The sequence below is a fragment of the Emys orbicularis genome, chromosome 1 (genome assembly GCF_028017835.1).
Source record: "Emys orbicularis isolate rEmyOrb1 chromosome 1, rEmyOrb1.hap1, whole genome shotgun sequence".
Lineage (NCBI taxonomy): Eukaryota > Metazoa > Chordata > Testudines > Emydidae > Emys > Emys orbicularis.
Window position 1 is genome coordinate 200,900,355 of NC_088683.1, and position 12,560 is coordinate 200,912,914.

The 12,560-nt window shown below is 40.8% G+C and overlaps 1 protein-coding gene across 1 annotated transcript in view; it reads right to left on the minus strand.

The window, feature by feature from the left end:
• URB1 (URB1 ribosome biogenesis homolog) overlaps nt 1-12,560 on the minus strand; it is a 74,442-nt gene that overhangs the window by 31,683 nt on the left and 30,199 nt on the right. Inside the window, exons 17-22 of the mRNA XM_065420033.1 lie at nt 12,146-12,284; nt 9,330-9,500; nt 7,302-7,498; nt 5,668-5,892; nt 4,928-5,107; nt 1,643-2,498 (exon numbers count right to left, since the gene is read on the minus strand). Of these exons, the coding sequence (XP_065276105.1) occupies nt 1,643-2,498; nt 4,928-5,107; nt 5,668-5,892; nt 7,302-7,498; nt 9,330-9,500; nt 12,146-12,284 (1,768 nt within the window). The remainder of the gene's footprint in view (nt 1-1,642; nt 2,499-4,927; nt 5,108-5,667; nt 5,893-7,301; nt 7,499-9,329; nt 9,501-12,145; nt 12,285-12,560) is intronic.

Below are 12,560 nucleotides of genomic sequence, written 5' to 3' on the forward strand. Positions count from 1 at the left end.
GATATACTGAGAAAAAGTTAAGTTTATCAAAACAAGGTTTGCATTTAAAACTAACTGGTTTATTAAACAAAGGAATAGTTTAATATTATCTATAGTTTGGGAATTGAAGAGACTGCTTCTGGTCGCCATATTGTTTAAGATTTTAGAACTAGTAGACCTCATCCTCTCACACACAGTTTTTATTCATAAATTGGAAGAGGAGAACAAGCTTTCCTGATTTTTCAACCCCCAATACATTTTTTAACTTTGAATGAACTAGTCATTGAACTGAACTAGATGAACGAAATGAAGAAAATATTCTCTCTGCACCAGCAGCGGAGGCTACTGCTGTCAAAAGCTGGTTTAGCTCTTCAACATTGCTGGTTCCAGGTGCTCAGCCAATGGCTTCTACAAGTTCAGTGGTTTGATTTTCTTTAAAACTTTGACAGCAAACATACACTGCTTAATTTTTTTAAATTATTTTTAATAGATGATATAGTAAGTTTAGACCTTAACATAGGCTGTACATTTCAAATTCAATTTTAAGGAGGTTTATTTTTAAAAACAAAAATGCATTTAATTTAAATTTAAAAGAAAATAAGTAATTTTTTAAAATTTCTTTTTAAAAGTCCTTGATTTTCATCCACCCTGCTCATGACACTAATCCGAGATTACTTTATAGCATTCTACTATGCCATTCAGCACAATATTTCCACCCATTCCTGTGAGGTAAGAGCAATGAAAGGTTTCTCCTCTCTGACTCCTTCTTGTCACCTTGAAGAAACAGGGAGTGAGCTCTGGATCATCTGATTAGAATACCATGTCTATGCTGCCTCTTGTGTCCAGCCAGGAGGAGGCCTGCTCCTGCTTGCCAGTACTTTACTTGCTCTTCATGAGATTAAGCAGAACAAGAAGTGCACCAATCAAATCTTTGGATTCAGTGAGAGCCACAGCGGTGCTCCAAAGAGCCACATGCAACTCTAGAGCCACGAGGGCTAAGTATCACTAAGCTAATGGGCCAATAAAACTTACTTTGTAATTTTCTATCAATACACCTTTGGAGCCATCCTAGTTCAGCAAATTCTACATGTTTTCAAACACTTTTTAAATTTGTATTTACATGACCGGCAACAATACTCATAGCATTCGCTGCAGATAACACTTTTTATTTCCTAAGTTCTGAACAATCAGTTAATAACCAACATGGAAGGAAAGTTATCTGCATTTTAAAAAGATGGCAATGGAAAGAGGCCTGATGACTTGACTTCAGTGCCTTGTCCTGGATATGTCAGTGATGGTCACATGATAAACACCCATAGGGTCAGACAAGAGTAGACAGAAAAGAGCGATTTTTGTAACTGGTTAATAAAGTGGAGAATCCTAGCTTTCCAGTGGATAGCAAGTATTGATTTTAGCAGTAAAGATAATGGACTTCTAAACTGTCACTGGTCCTCAAGTCTAACAGTACCTTTTGGGGGGCTAGTCCAGCACTGAATGTAGCAAGTCCCAGACCGTAGGCCAGTGAAATTTTCATTCCCTGAAAATGCTCTTCCCAATGCACCCCCTGACAGACATGTCATTTTATCTGAACACTCTGGTGAGAATAGTTAAAAATCCCCAGTTAATATTTACATCATTAATATTGATCAGTTGTTGGTTTTACCTTTTGATGGCCATGTAAAGTCATACTGCTCTCTACTCTGCAAATATACGTTGATGAGTGGAAGAAAGATGTCCATATTTTTCCTTAGGTACTTTCCAGTTGCACAATTCAGACACCACAGCTCAAACTGCAGCAGATGAGTCCTACAATGCCGGATCAGCAAAGCCACAATGGCAAGGGAAGTTTCAGTCATGTGGTTAAGGCAGTAAACGTGTACATCTACACCAACCGCATGGGCAAAGAGGGGCTCTCGAGAGAGAGCATGCAGGAAGACTTTTTCCAGATCCTCACTGTTTGATGTTGATAACAGAGTCCCCATCCCTTTAATGTGCTCTGTTGATAACAGCAGCTCTCCTTGATTGGTCTGTCTTTGGTAGCTTTCTGTGAGGAGCTGCACCAGTGTCTTCCCATAGAAGCTTAAATGTTTCTCTTTTTTAGGGGAATTTTCAGATTTTTGAGTGGTCAGGCTTGCCTCAGGAAGTTGGAGCATGGTTAGCGTGACTTCTTTTAACTGAGCCACATCCATATAAACATGTAACTGCTGCAGAGCCTCCAGCTGCTGGGACTTTTTGGGAGATACCTTGTTCTTTTCTTTTCTTCCAGCACGTAACTCTTCCAAGACGCTTTCAGTGATGGCTTCAAAATACTTAGACAGCATGTCTATGTGCTTCATATTTTGCAACATTGGAGCACTCACCTTCAGTAACTGAAGGATGCCATTATTTACATGAGCTGACAAAAGCTTCACCATGACAGGGTTTAAGTTGTGTTGGGGAAGAGAATGTTGCTCTAAAGCCAAGAACCAGGTCTCCAATGTAGGATGTTTGAAGATCAACATGAGCATATCTTCTAGCATCTGCAACGTACACAGTTATGAAGAGAGCACAAAAAAGATAATCTAAAATCATTTATCTGCTTCTACCTATAGTGCATGTTTACTGAAACCTAAAAACCTGTAGTTTTGGACATTAAATTGCCTATTACTGGTCAAAAGAATTAATGAAATACAGGTACATACAATTATGTTTACCTCAATGTTTATGGTATGGTAAAAAAAAAAAAAGATTCTAAACATTAAACAACATCTCCAAGTTATTCATCTCAATTTCTATTCTGCTGCTTCTGGGATAAAGCCAAATGCTTTCTCCATTTGTTCATTCAGACAAGCATGACTGAATCTTTCAAAGTCTGTGGCACAGATTTTACACAGACATTAGAATGACTTAGTCCTAAGTCAGAGTATCATGTGAGAGAGAAGACACCACTTTAACCTATCGCAGAATGTAACTTTGTACATTTCCATAAGTTTTACTACGTTCCCAGGGGAGGTATCACAGGTTTCATCAACTAAATACATGACATTCTAATCTTCTTGAATCCAGGAATCAGATAAAACTAACGCTATGGGTAAAATTCACCCCTCCCTCCACAAAACGTGGGCAACGAAGCTTTGTGCCAGGGTCTAAAAGAATGGAGAAATAGCATTCACTCTCCCAATACGCAAGTGAGCTGTAGATCTGCAATGCAGCCCTTTCCATAGCCACTATTCTAGCCTGTGGGTTAGAATAATAGAGGCTGCTGCCCAGCCACACACCTGTATGGTAGGTTAGAGCAGTGGCTCTCAACCTTTCCAGACTACTGTACCCCTTTCAGGAGTCTGATCAGTCTTGCTTACCCCAAGTTTCACCTCACTAAAAAACTACTTGCTTACAAAATCAGACATAAAAATACAAAAGCATCACAGCACACTATTACTGAATAATGGCTTACTTTCTCATTTTTACCATATAATTATAAAATAAATCAATTGGGATATAAATATTGTACTTACATTTTAGCGTATAGGATATAGAGCATATAAATAAGTCATTGTCTGAACAAAATTTTAGTGTCTACTGACTTTGCTAATGCTTTTTCTGTAGCCTGTTGTAAATCTAGGCAAATATCTAGATGAGTTGATGTACCCCCGAAAGACCTCTGCATACCCCTGGTTGAGAGCCACTGGTTTAGGGACACTGGATACATGTTCTCATAGATCCATTGGTCCCTCTCCTAGACTTCCTTCAATGGCACACCTCTGCATTGACCTATCTGTGCCTGACGCAAAGACCCCTCTGTGGAACACTATGTCTGAAGCCCACTATCCATGTGGCGATAACCCACCTGCATCCCGCCCATCACCCTACAGAAAGCTATAGTAGTGCTTCCACTTAGGGTACATCCAGACTACCCGCCGTATCGGCGGGTAGCGATCGATTTATCGGGAATCGATATATCGCGTCTCGTTAAGACGCGATATATCGATCCCCGAACGCACTCCCTGTCGAGTCTGGAACTCCACCGGAGCGAGCGGCAGTAGCGGAGTCGACGGGGGAGCCGCGGCCGTCGATCCCGCGCCGTGAGGACAGGAGGTAAGTCGGAATAAGATATGTCGACTTCAGCTACGGTATTCCCATAGCTGAAGTTGCGTATCTTACATCGACACCCCCCCGTAGTGTAGACCAGGCCATAGTGTTCAGATCTTGCATAGGCCTTCAACAAGTGATTGCATGTTTCCCTATCAGACAGGCAACACCTTTAATCCTAATTAAACACCCTAACACAAATAAAGAGTCAAACCCTCACCTTCCACATCAGACTGTAGCATTCACTGAAGCCCCCTTTCTTTCTTCAGCCTCTATCACATTGTGTGTATCAGTAAGAATACAGGTCAGCTCCATGCTCTACGCTAAACGTTTATTTCAACTACCAATGACAATTAGTTAATATAGTTTGCACCCGAGAGCCATTTGTCTGTTCTGCCTCAGTAAACAGTTCTCCAAAGCTGATGAAAGACTTCCTAGAGTCCAATTTAATTGTGCTGACTAATATGACAGCATTCATTATGAGTGTACCGAGGGGTTTATACCTAAGCTTGGAAGGATCAGATTTTTAATCGGTAATGGCTGCTAAAAGTTGATTTCACCACGCACACAGAAACCGACCAAAAAAATATATTTCCATTGATAGGCAAAGTAAAAAAAGTGCTGCTTGAGAACTTCTTAGAGTCTGATTTGACGATATTTACTTTGTGTACTTTGCCATGTCATGTTGACAATTTGTATGTTAAGGGTTATAAAGCTTTAATTGTTTTAATCTCAATGTCTACTGTTATTAAATAATTCTTGTATGACCCTCCCCCCTCCATAATTTTGAAAAAAAATGCTTACAAATAAACATTGATATTATCTGTTAAAATTATACAATAAATAAATAAAAATTGAATTCTGCCAAGCCTATTTATACCTTGTCATTTGCAGACTCCACTGTGGCCACAGACTCTAAATCCATAAAGAGATCCGATTCAGTTTGGGCCCCTTCTTGTTTCTGCTCGTTGCACAACTTCATCTGATCACATCGGCACAGCAAGCTGCTCAGCAGGTCCATGTAGAGACCGAGAAGGCGAGGACCAGAACTTTTACTGAACTGTGAAAGTAAACACACTGGAGAATGAGGAGAAAAGTGGAGGAGGCTGGAAAGAAAACTATGCAAGAACAGGATTAAATTAATATCTTCTTAGATTGTAAACTCTTTGGGGCAGGGACCATATACAATGGCTCCCACAATAAGGGCCTGATCCTGATCAAAGCCTCTGGGGGGCTAACACAATATTCATGTATTTCAAGGGCAGAAGGAATCATCTAGTCTGCTTCCAACATAACACAGGTCAAAGAATTTAATCACAACTAAAGCATATCCTCCAGACAGGCATCTAGTCTCGATATAAAGACAACAAGAGATGGAAAGAAAGCTGCAATTCATTTGCAGTATACATGACACACACATTCATAAAGAATCCTATTGTAAAGGCAGCCAGTCTCAACAACAAGGGATACAATTGCTGCTACAATCTGGGCCGGATTCCTGAGCTGCTCCCTAACTTCAGTGGGGGTTGTGCACATGGAGAGGCTACACAACCAAAGTACATTTGCACCACTTCGGCATGCTGTACTTAGAACCCAGCATTAAGAGAACGTATTTCTTACACTGCTGAAGTTCTCCACCGTGGTTTTTAGGTACAGCAGCACATGCTTGACTGCTAGCAAAAGCTGCTGAAGTTGGAGCTGGGAAGCTGCCTCTCTCAGCTTTGCCTGGACACCATCTTCCAGCAGAACAGCGCCACCTCTCTCAAAGGCAATCTTCAGCAAGGAGGGGAACGAAGAATCTGGTGGCATGATGGGCTCCCTGCTTATGCATTCAGTTTGTTTCACCTGTTGAAAACAGAAGTAATGCGGAGAGGGGGAAAAAAAGACACAATGTGTATATCAATCTCTTAGGGCCAAACTGTGCTCTGACCTAGGCTGGGGCAATTCCCATTGAAATAAGGCATGTAACCAAGCACAGAACCATGCTTTCAGGGCCCAGCCCTGCAATCATAATGCACAGTGCAATACAGCTGTATTGTTATCAATGCGTACAGATCAATGCTGGCCGAAGTGCCCCTCATACGCTCTCTGGCTGGCTGAGGGAGCAACGGTGCAGCTTCTATCGTGGATGGCCTGTGTGCTCCTAACCCGCTCCCATCTAGCCCTGAACAACCTCAATCACTGCTGCACCAGCCTCTCCTGTTGGGAGGAGATGGGGAGCACCCACCACCATTCTTCTCCTTGCCCTTGTGGGGATGCTCCTCATCCACCTGCCTCCCCATTTGGGGAAGGGACACTCGTGCCTACTACTGCCTGCTCTGAAAGGAATCTGAAATAATTAAACTTAATTACAAATTAGAGTTATAAACATTACTTATTCACACCAGGATGACACCTGCAATAGTTATAACTAACACAGAACAAATAAATAACAAATCCATTTAAAAAGCAAAATGCAAAAACTGTTTTTAGCAGGATCTGAACTTGCAGCAGACTAGCACTCCTGGAGGGCACCACAGGGATTGCAGGCACTCCCTTCACAGGGTCTTGGCTGATCTGCTCACTCCATGATAGGAGCTGCGGTGATGCTCTCACTGGGGAAGAAAGATTGCCCAATGGTTAGGGCACTAGCCTTGGACTCTGGAGACCGGCTTTACATCCTTGCTCCACCAAAGACTTCCTTTGTGACCTTTGGCAACTCCCTTAGTTTCTCTGTGCCTCAGCTCCCCATCTGTAAAATGGACAGTTCCCTTCCTTCCAGGGGCCTTGTGAGGATAAATACATTAAAGATTGTGACGTGCTCAGATACTACTGCAGTGAGGGCCACATAAGTACCACAGACAGATAATAAAATCGCTATTGTCAAGGTATTACAACCATTTCCTTACTTTTTTTGAAACTCAGGCCACTGGTGCATGTAAGTAACTTTCCCGCCACTTGCTAAACGTGATTCTGCATATAAATCATTGTTGCAACTTGATAAGAAGTTGCTGCTAATGTAAAAGTAATTAAGGATTCAATTAACAGTTTGACCCTGCACCAGCTAAAAAGTATTTGCACCTCATTTAAAAGTCTCCAATACCCTTCAATCCAGCAAAGGTTCTGCAACACATTAGAAAACGAGGATGCCTAAACTCGGGTTTGGAAGATAAAAGCCTAGATGTACTGCACAGTGGAAATGAAAGCCTTCTACAATCTACTGGTCTTTTAGCAACCCTAAAGCTAGCAATCAAATGATTTTATGCATCCCTTACCAAGGTTTCCTTAGCTTGCTGTGGTATCCAGAGACTATAGTATTGGTTAAACTGGTAGAGCTGAGGATACTGAGATGCATTCAGTGACTGGAGTTCTTTATCGAAGAGCTGAAACATCAGACAGAGGGCCAGGGGATCTCTCTGACTGTGAAGGAGATCAGTAAAAACAGCAACAAGATACTCCACTATACTTCCTCCTACAAAAGCAAACAACAGGCTTGAGACAGGTTCTCTCACTGGTAAGAATCTGTGAAACTACACACAGTAACTCTAGCCACAACACCATTCACACCCACCTAACCTGAGCAGTATTTAGATAGCAATCACTTTGAGACTACAGCGTGGGATTTTCATAAGTGCCTAAGGAGCACAAATCCCACTGAATGTCAAATGGATTTATGCTCCTAATTTCTTGAGGTGCTAGTGAAAATCCTACATGCTGTAGTTCTTAGTAAGGTAAATGGTGCCAGATTACACTCGGACTTGCTACTGGGTTCAACCCCCAACCTGACACAAAACTAAGTGCTTTTCGCAGTGTTATATTATACCTGTATTCTGGCTGGTCATAGGCCCAAGCACAGCTGCACATAGAAGCAGGCATAATCTGCATGCAGGAGTGCAGATCAGAGGGGAAGCTGTGTACAAATACATGTAGATCTTGGCCCGTTAGTCATTCTGGATACTCAACAGTTCACCATGTGCAGGACCTGGAGAATGCCAGCTTTGTCGGTGGGGCATGGGGAGAGAATCCTGATCTGTGCATAACAATTATACCCATCATGGCTACCTCTTTTCTCACGTATATGGCAGCGTCAGTCAGAATTTATACCTAAAACTTCTAACTCGTTGAAGTTGTATAGAAACAAAAGCACTTCTATCTTAAGTCTAGCATTTAACCATATTTTGCCAAATTCTGTCCTAAAGTTATACCCAGTGCAACCTTACTAAATTCAGGTCTGAGTAGAATTTAGCCCATTTTGTCATTTATGCTCCCAATGCACCCAAAAAGATAACGTTGTCAGTCAAGGATTAATATGGAAGTTTTCTTTAAAAAAAAAAAAGTTAATTCCCTCCCCCATGGGTCCAATTCTCCAGTCCCAACTAACTGGTTTCAATGGGAGAGTTTCACACTATTTGTTATACCAAACACAATCCTTTAAAACCGTTCAGCTCTATTTCACTTAAGAACTTCCTTTTCCCAATCACGGCTATTGTAACATAGTCGTCACTAAGCATCAACAGTGTGCTTTTAGAATGTGAACTTGCAGAATTCTTCCCTCAAATGAAATGTGTGTGTCGGGGGCGAGGGGGAGGTTTGGTTTTCTACATTTTCCATAAGGCCACAAATTATTGTGAGCAATATTGCTTCCTACATGGCTACACTGCATAAAAGGACAGGAACTCCAGGAAGTTCCTTTGGGTGACTTCTGTACATGTTCTTACCTCAGGAGCAAGGGAGGAAGGCATGCATTCCTCTCTCACAAAAGAAACAGGGAGTAAAGGTTTATGCTGTGAGAATCTTGGAGGCTTCTCAAGCCAGGGCTATCTATGCTGAGGCACTTTGCCTCCGCCCTGGTTCCCAGCAGAATTGTGCTTACAGGGGCTCCCTTCTTTGGCCACTGCTGTGGGTTCCACAGCATCAGAGGATAGGTGGGCTCTTTAATTCGGATATGACCAATGTAGCTTTCCCACAAGAGTTCCACAGAGTTGGTGGTGGGACTAATGTTGTAAAGCGCAGTCATCACCCTGATATTGCCCTCTTGGCTCAGGTTCTAGACCCAATGCATCTTCCTTGGGGTCAGAAGAGGGTAGAGGCACCTTGCACCCTTAATGCTTCTCTGAGCTAGGATCCCTTGAATCTGTGTTTTCTCCACTTGTAGAAGCAGAGGGTACAATAGGGCTCATTGATTTTCATACACAATAACCAGAGTAACCACTGCATGAAAATGATAAAATATTCCCCCCCTTCCATATACAGCATGAATCTTTTTAGCCACTCCCAGAGACATATATAAACACAGTAAGTACCCATTTCATTTTCAGTCTGAAGCAACAACTTATTCCTGGCTTCTAACGCTGCAGGGACAACAGCACTGAATGGAAAGGTGTGTAGAATCATGTCTTCATTTAAACTGAATCCAATTTCTTCATCTAGGCCTTCACTGCCCTCCACAAGGACATCAACCATATCCAGGACATCTAGTTACCAATGAAAAAATGTCAGGGTTCTGAGTTCAAGCAAACACTACTTTTAGGATGCAAGTACACAGGAAATAAGAGGAGATTTAAAGGTGTGGGTAATTCAGGAGAAAATAAAGGGAGCATCCAATGTTAGTGCTGTAGGCAAGTGAAAGGGAACAATTTAATACAGGCTTCGGGGAACAACAACCCAAGGATAAGATGTCTCTTTGAATATACATTAACGTTACAAATCAGACAAAGGGTGAAAGACAGATATATCTGGCTCCTAATGATGGTAAAATAGATGGCACTCCTAGCATGTTTACACTGTGGGTGGCTTTCAAAGCCGATGCCCCATTAAGAGAAGTATGGAGAAAGGGGAAATAGCACCAGCAGCAGTGGATGAAGGCATCGCACCAAAACATCTGCAGTCAGAGCACCTCTGGAGGAGACAGGCGAGCGCGTACAGGGGAGGCAGCTGCCAGGATGGATAAAAATCAATGATTTAAAAAAAAAAAAATAACGGATTTTTTTGATAAAATGCTTTTTGAGGAAAAAACTTATCTAAAGATAGTTTTAATTAAGATACATTATAGCTCAAAGATATCTCATCATGGAATAGGGATTATAAATTCTAATTCTATAGTATGAGACAATATATTCATGTAATGTTTAAGAAAAGTTTGGTAAAGGAGTTCCAACAGTTCATGGATTAGGGACCCAGTCTTATGGGGTTCCAGTGGCTTCTGTATAGATTATTTAGGTTAAGCTTTCTATCTACCCAATGGGACTCAGTGCTCAGTCTAGAAGATACCATCAGAGATGCTTAGTTTTGCAGTTCTCAAACTGTGAATTTGTGTCTCCAGAGATAACATGCTTGTTAATAGCAAAAATGTTTTTAAATAAATAAATAAATAATGTATAGCAGTGAGAAATAACAGACCTCAACCCTATTGTCCATCTCTAAATTTGTGTACACAGAGTCAATCCCTTACCTCTCTCTAAAAGTGCAAAGTTCCAAAAATTTCAATGAATAGAAGATTTTTGGGGGTGGAATAGATCTGGAGAAGGAGAAGAAGTCTGGAGATAAATGGAGAAAGGAGGTAAAAGCAGTAGAAACAAAAGTGAAACTGTTTGAGCAGCATATTCCAGAAGTCTTGAGGTCTTTCTGAGATATATATTTGCTGATGATGTTTTAAAGAAAGTCACACCAGTGAACTGGTGGAAGTCACTTAAGCACGTGGATTCAGAAACTGTTGAAGTGATAATCTCACTTTTAACAGCAGTAGCTTCTTCTGCCGGTGTAGAAAGAATATTTTCTTCCTTTGGACTAATTTATTCCAAATTGAGAAATCATCCTAGGAAAGCAGGAAGGTGAAGATGACTGAGTTAGCTGCAGAAGCCAATATTTTAAGTTTCTCATGTTGACCTGGCTGATATAGTCGATTTAATTTTTGCGTTTTTTTTTTTAAATATTTCATTTAACTATTTTAGTTAAAAAAAAATTTAACAAAAACCTGATTTTAAAAAAAACCTTGAATCTTTAACTAAATTCAAAAATTTATATGCTTGTTTTATTAAAATATTATATGTTTGCTGTTAAAGAAAAAAATCCAGAATACATAACGTTGTTGTTTTAGTTAAATAAAACAATTTAAATGTCTATCTGGTGATGTTCTCCTCCTAATACAGCATGGCAAGAAAATCCTCCAAATATTAATGATTAACCTGTTGAATTGGAGATAGTTCACCTCCCAATGACTTCATAAATATCTGCTTCAATTACTTTTGGTAAATGAAATAACCAAACCATCATTCATTTTCTAATATAGCTGTAAAACTAATCTGAAAAGTTTTCAAAATAAATCACTTTAAAAACGTATAGTGTGTACCTTCTAAAAATGAAACCTACATCTATCTCTGCGTTGTGAAGAATATGTATTAAGGTTATAACAACCAACAAGAAGGCTCTTTTATGTAGAAATCCATGATTAAATCGAGTCTTCCTGACTAGTGATTTAAATCAAATCCACCCTGGCAGCTGTTATACTCTTTTAAAAAAAAAAGGGGGGGGTGGGGGTTCGGGGGTGTGCCATGTGCTTTCTCCTGAGCCCTGAATTACCAAAGTGGAACTAACACTCCCATGTCTGTATGCTCAGCTAGCCAAATCCTGGTCCCTGAAGTCAATAAGAATTTTGACACTGCAGTCAATGGGACCAGAGTTTGGCCTAAAGAGCACAAGCAGCAAGATTCCAGCTGCCCCCTGTGAATGAACACAAGAAGTGGGAGGGGCTCTGGTACGATCCTTGCCCCTTGCTCATATATGAAGGGGGAGCTAGCCCTGGCCCTGTGGTTTAAAAGGAAGCATGACTGCAATGGATTTGACTTGGATTAAAAACTGGTGCTGTGGGACACTGAAAGCAGATCAAAAGTAAGATTTTACTTGGACTTTTAAAACTGCAAAGCTGTGTCATAGATTACCTTCTGGTGCGGGGAGACATCCTGGTCATTTAGTGTTTACTTACAGAGCTGAGTACAATTAAAAGGCCTAATCCTGTAGTTCCTTACTCAGGCAAGATTTCAACAGGCATCAGTAGCAGGTTTGCCTGATTAAGGACTGCAAAATTAGATGGAGCAGACATCACTTTGGGATCATCACATACCATCAATGTGAGAGATGGGTATGCTAACACTATCCACATCTTGTTTAAATAAGTTGACTTGGAGCATACTGGCTTCCTGGACAAAGTCTGCGGCTTTATCCGTGTATGGATAGGGGTTTGTCACCAACTTCATTAAAATCTGCGAACCAAGATAAAAGTCAGTCATAGACCCCCGAACAAGCAAGCTCATTGCAATTCTATACAGAAAATGCTAGTTATAGGGATATTAAGTTAAACAAATGGAAGGGCTTGGGAATTTAACATCCAGAAAAGGTGATCAGGAAAAGAAATGTTTTCTTTTAAAGATTAGATTTTATTGGAATTAGTTAATTTTATCTGGGAGTTTCAAAGGAGCCTAGCGGGTGGGATGCCTAATAACCTTAGCCTCTTTTCTCCTCATACCAGCACTGCTCCG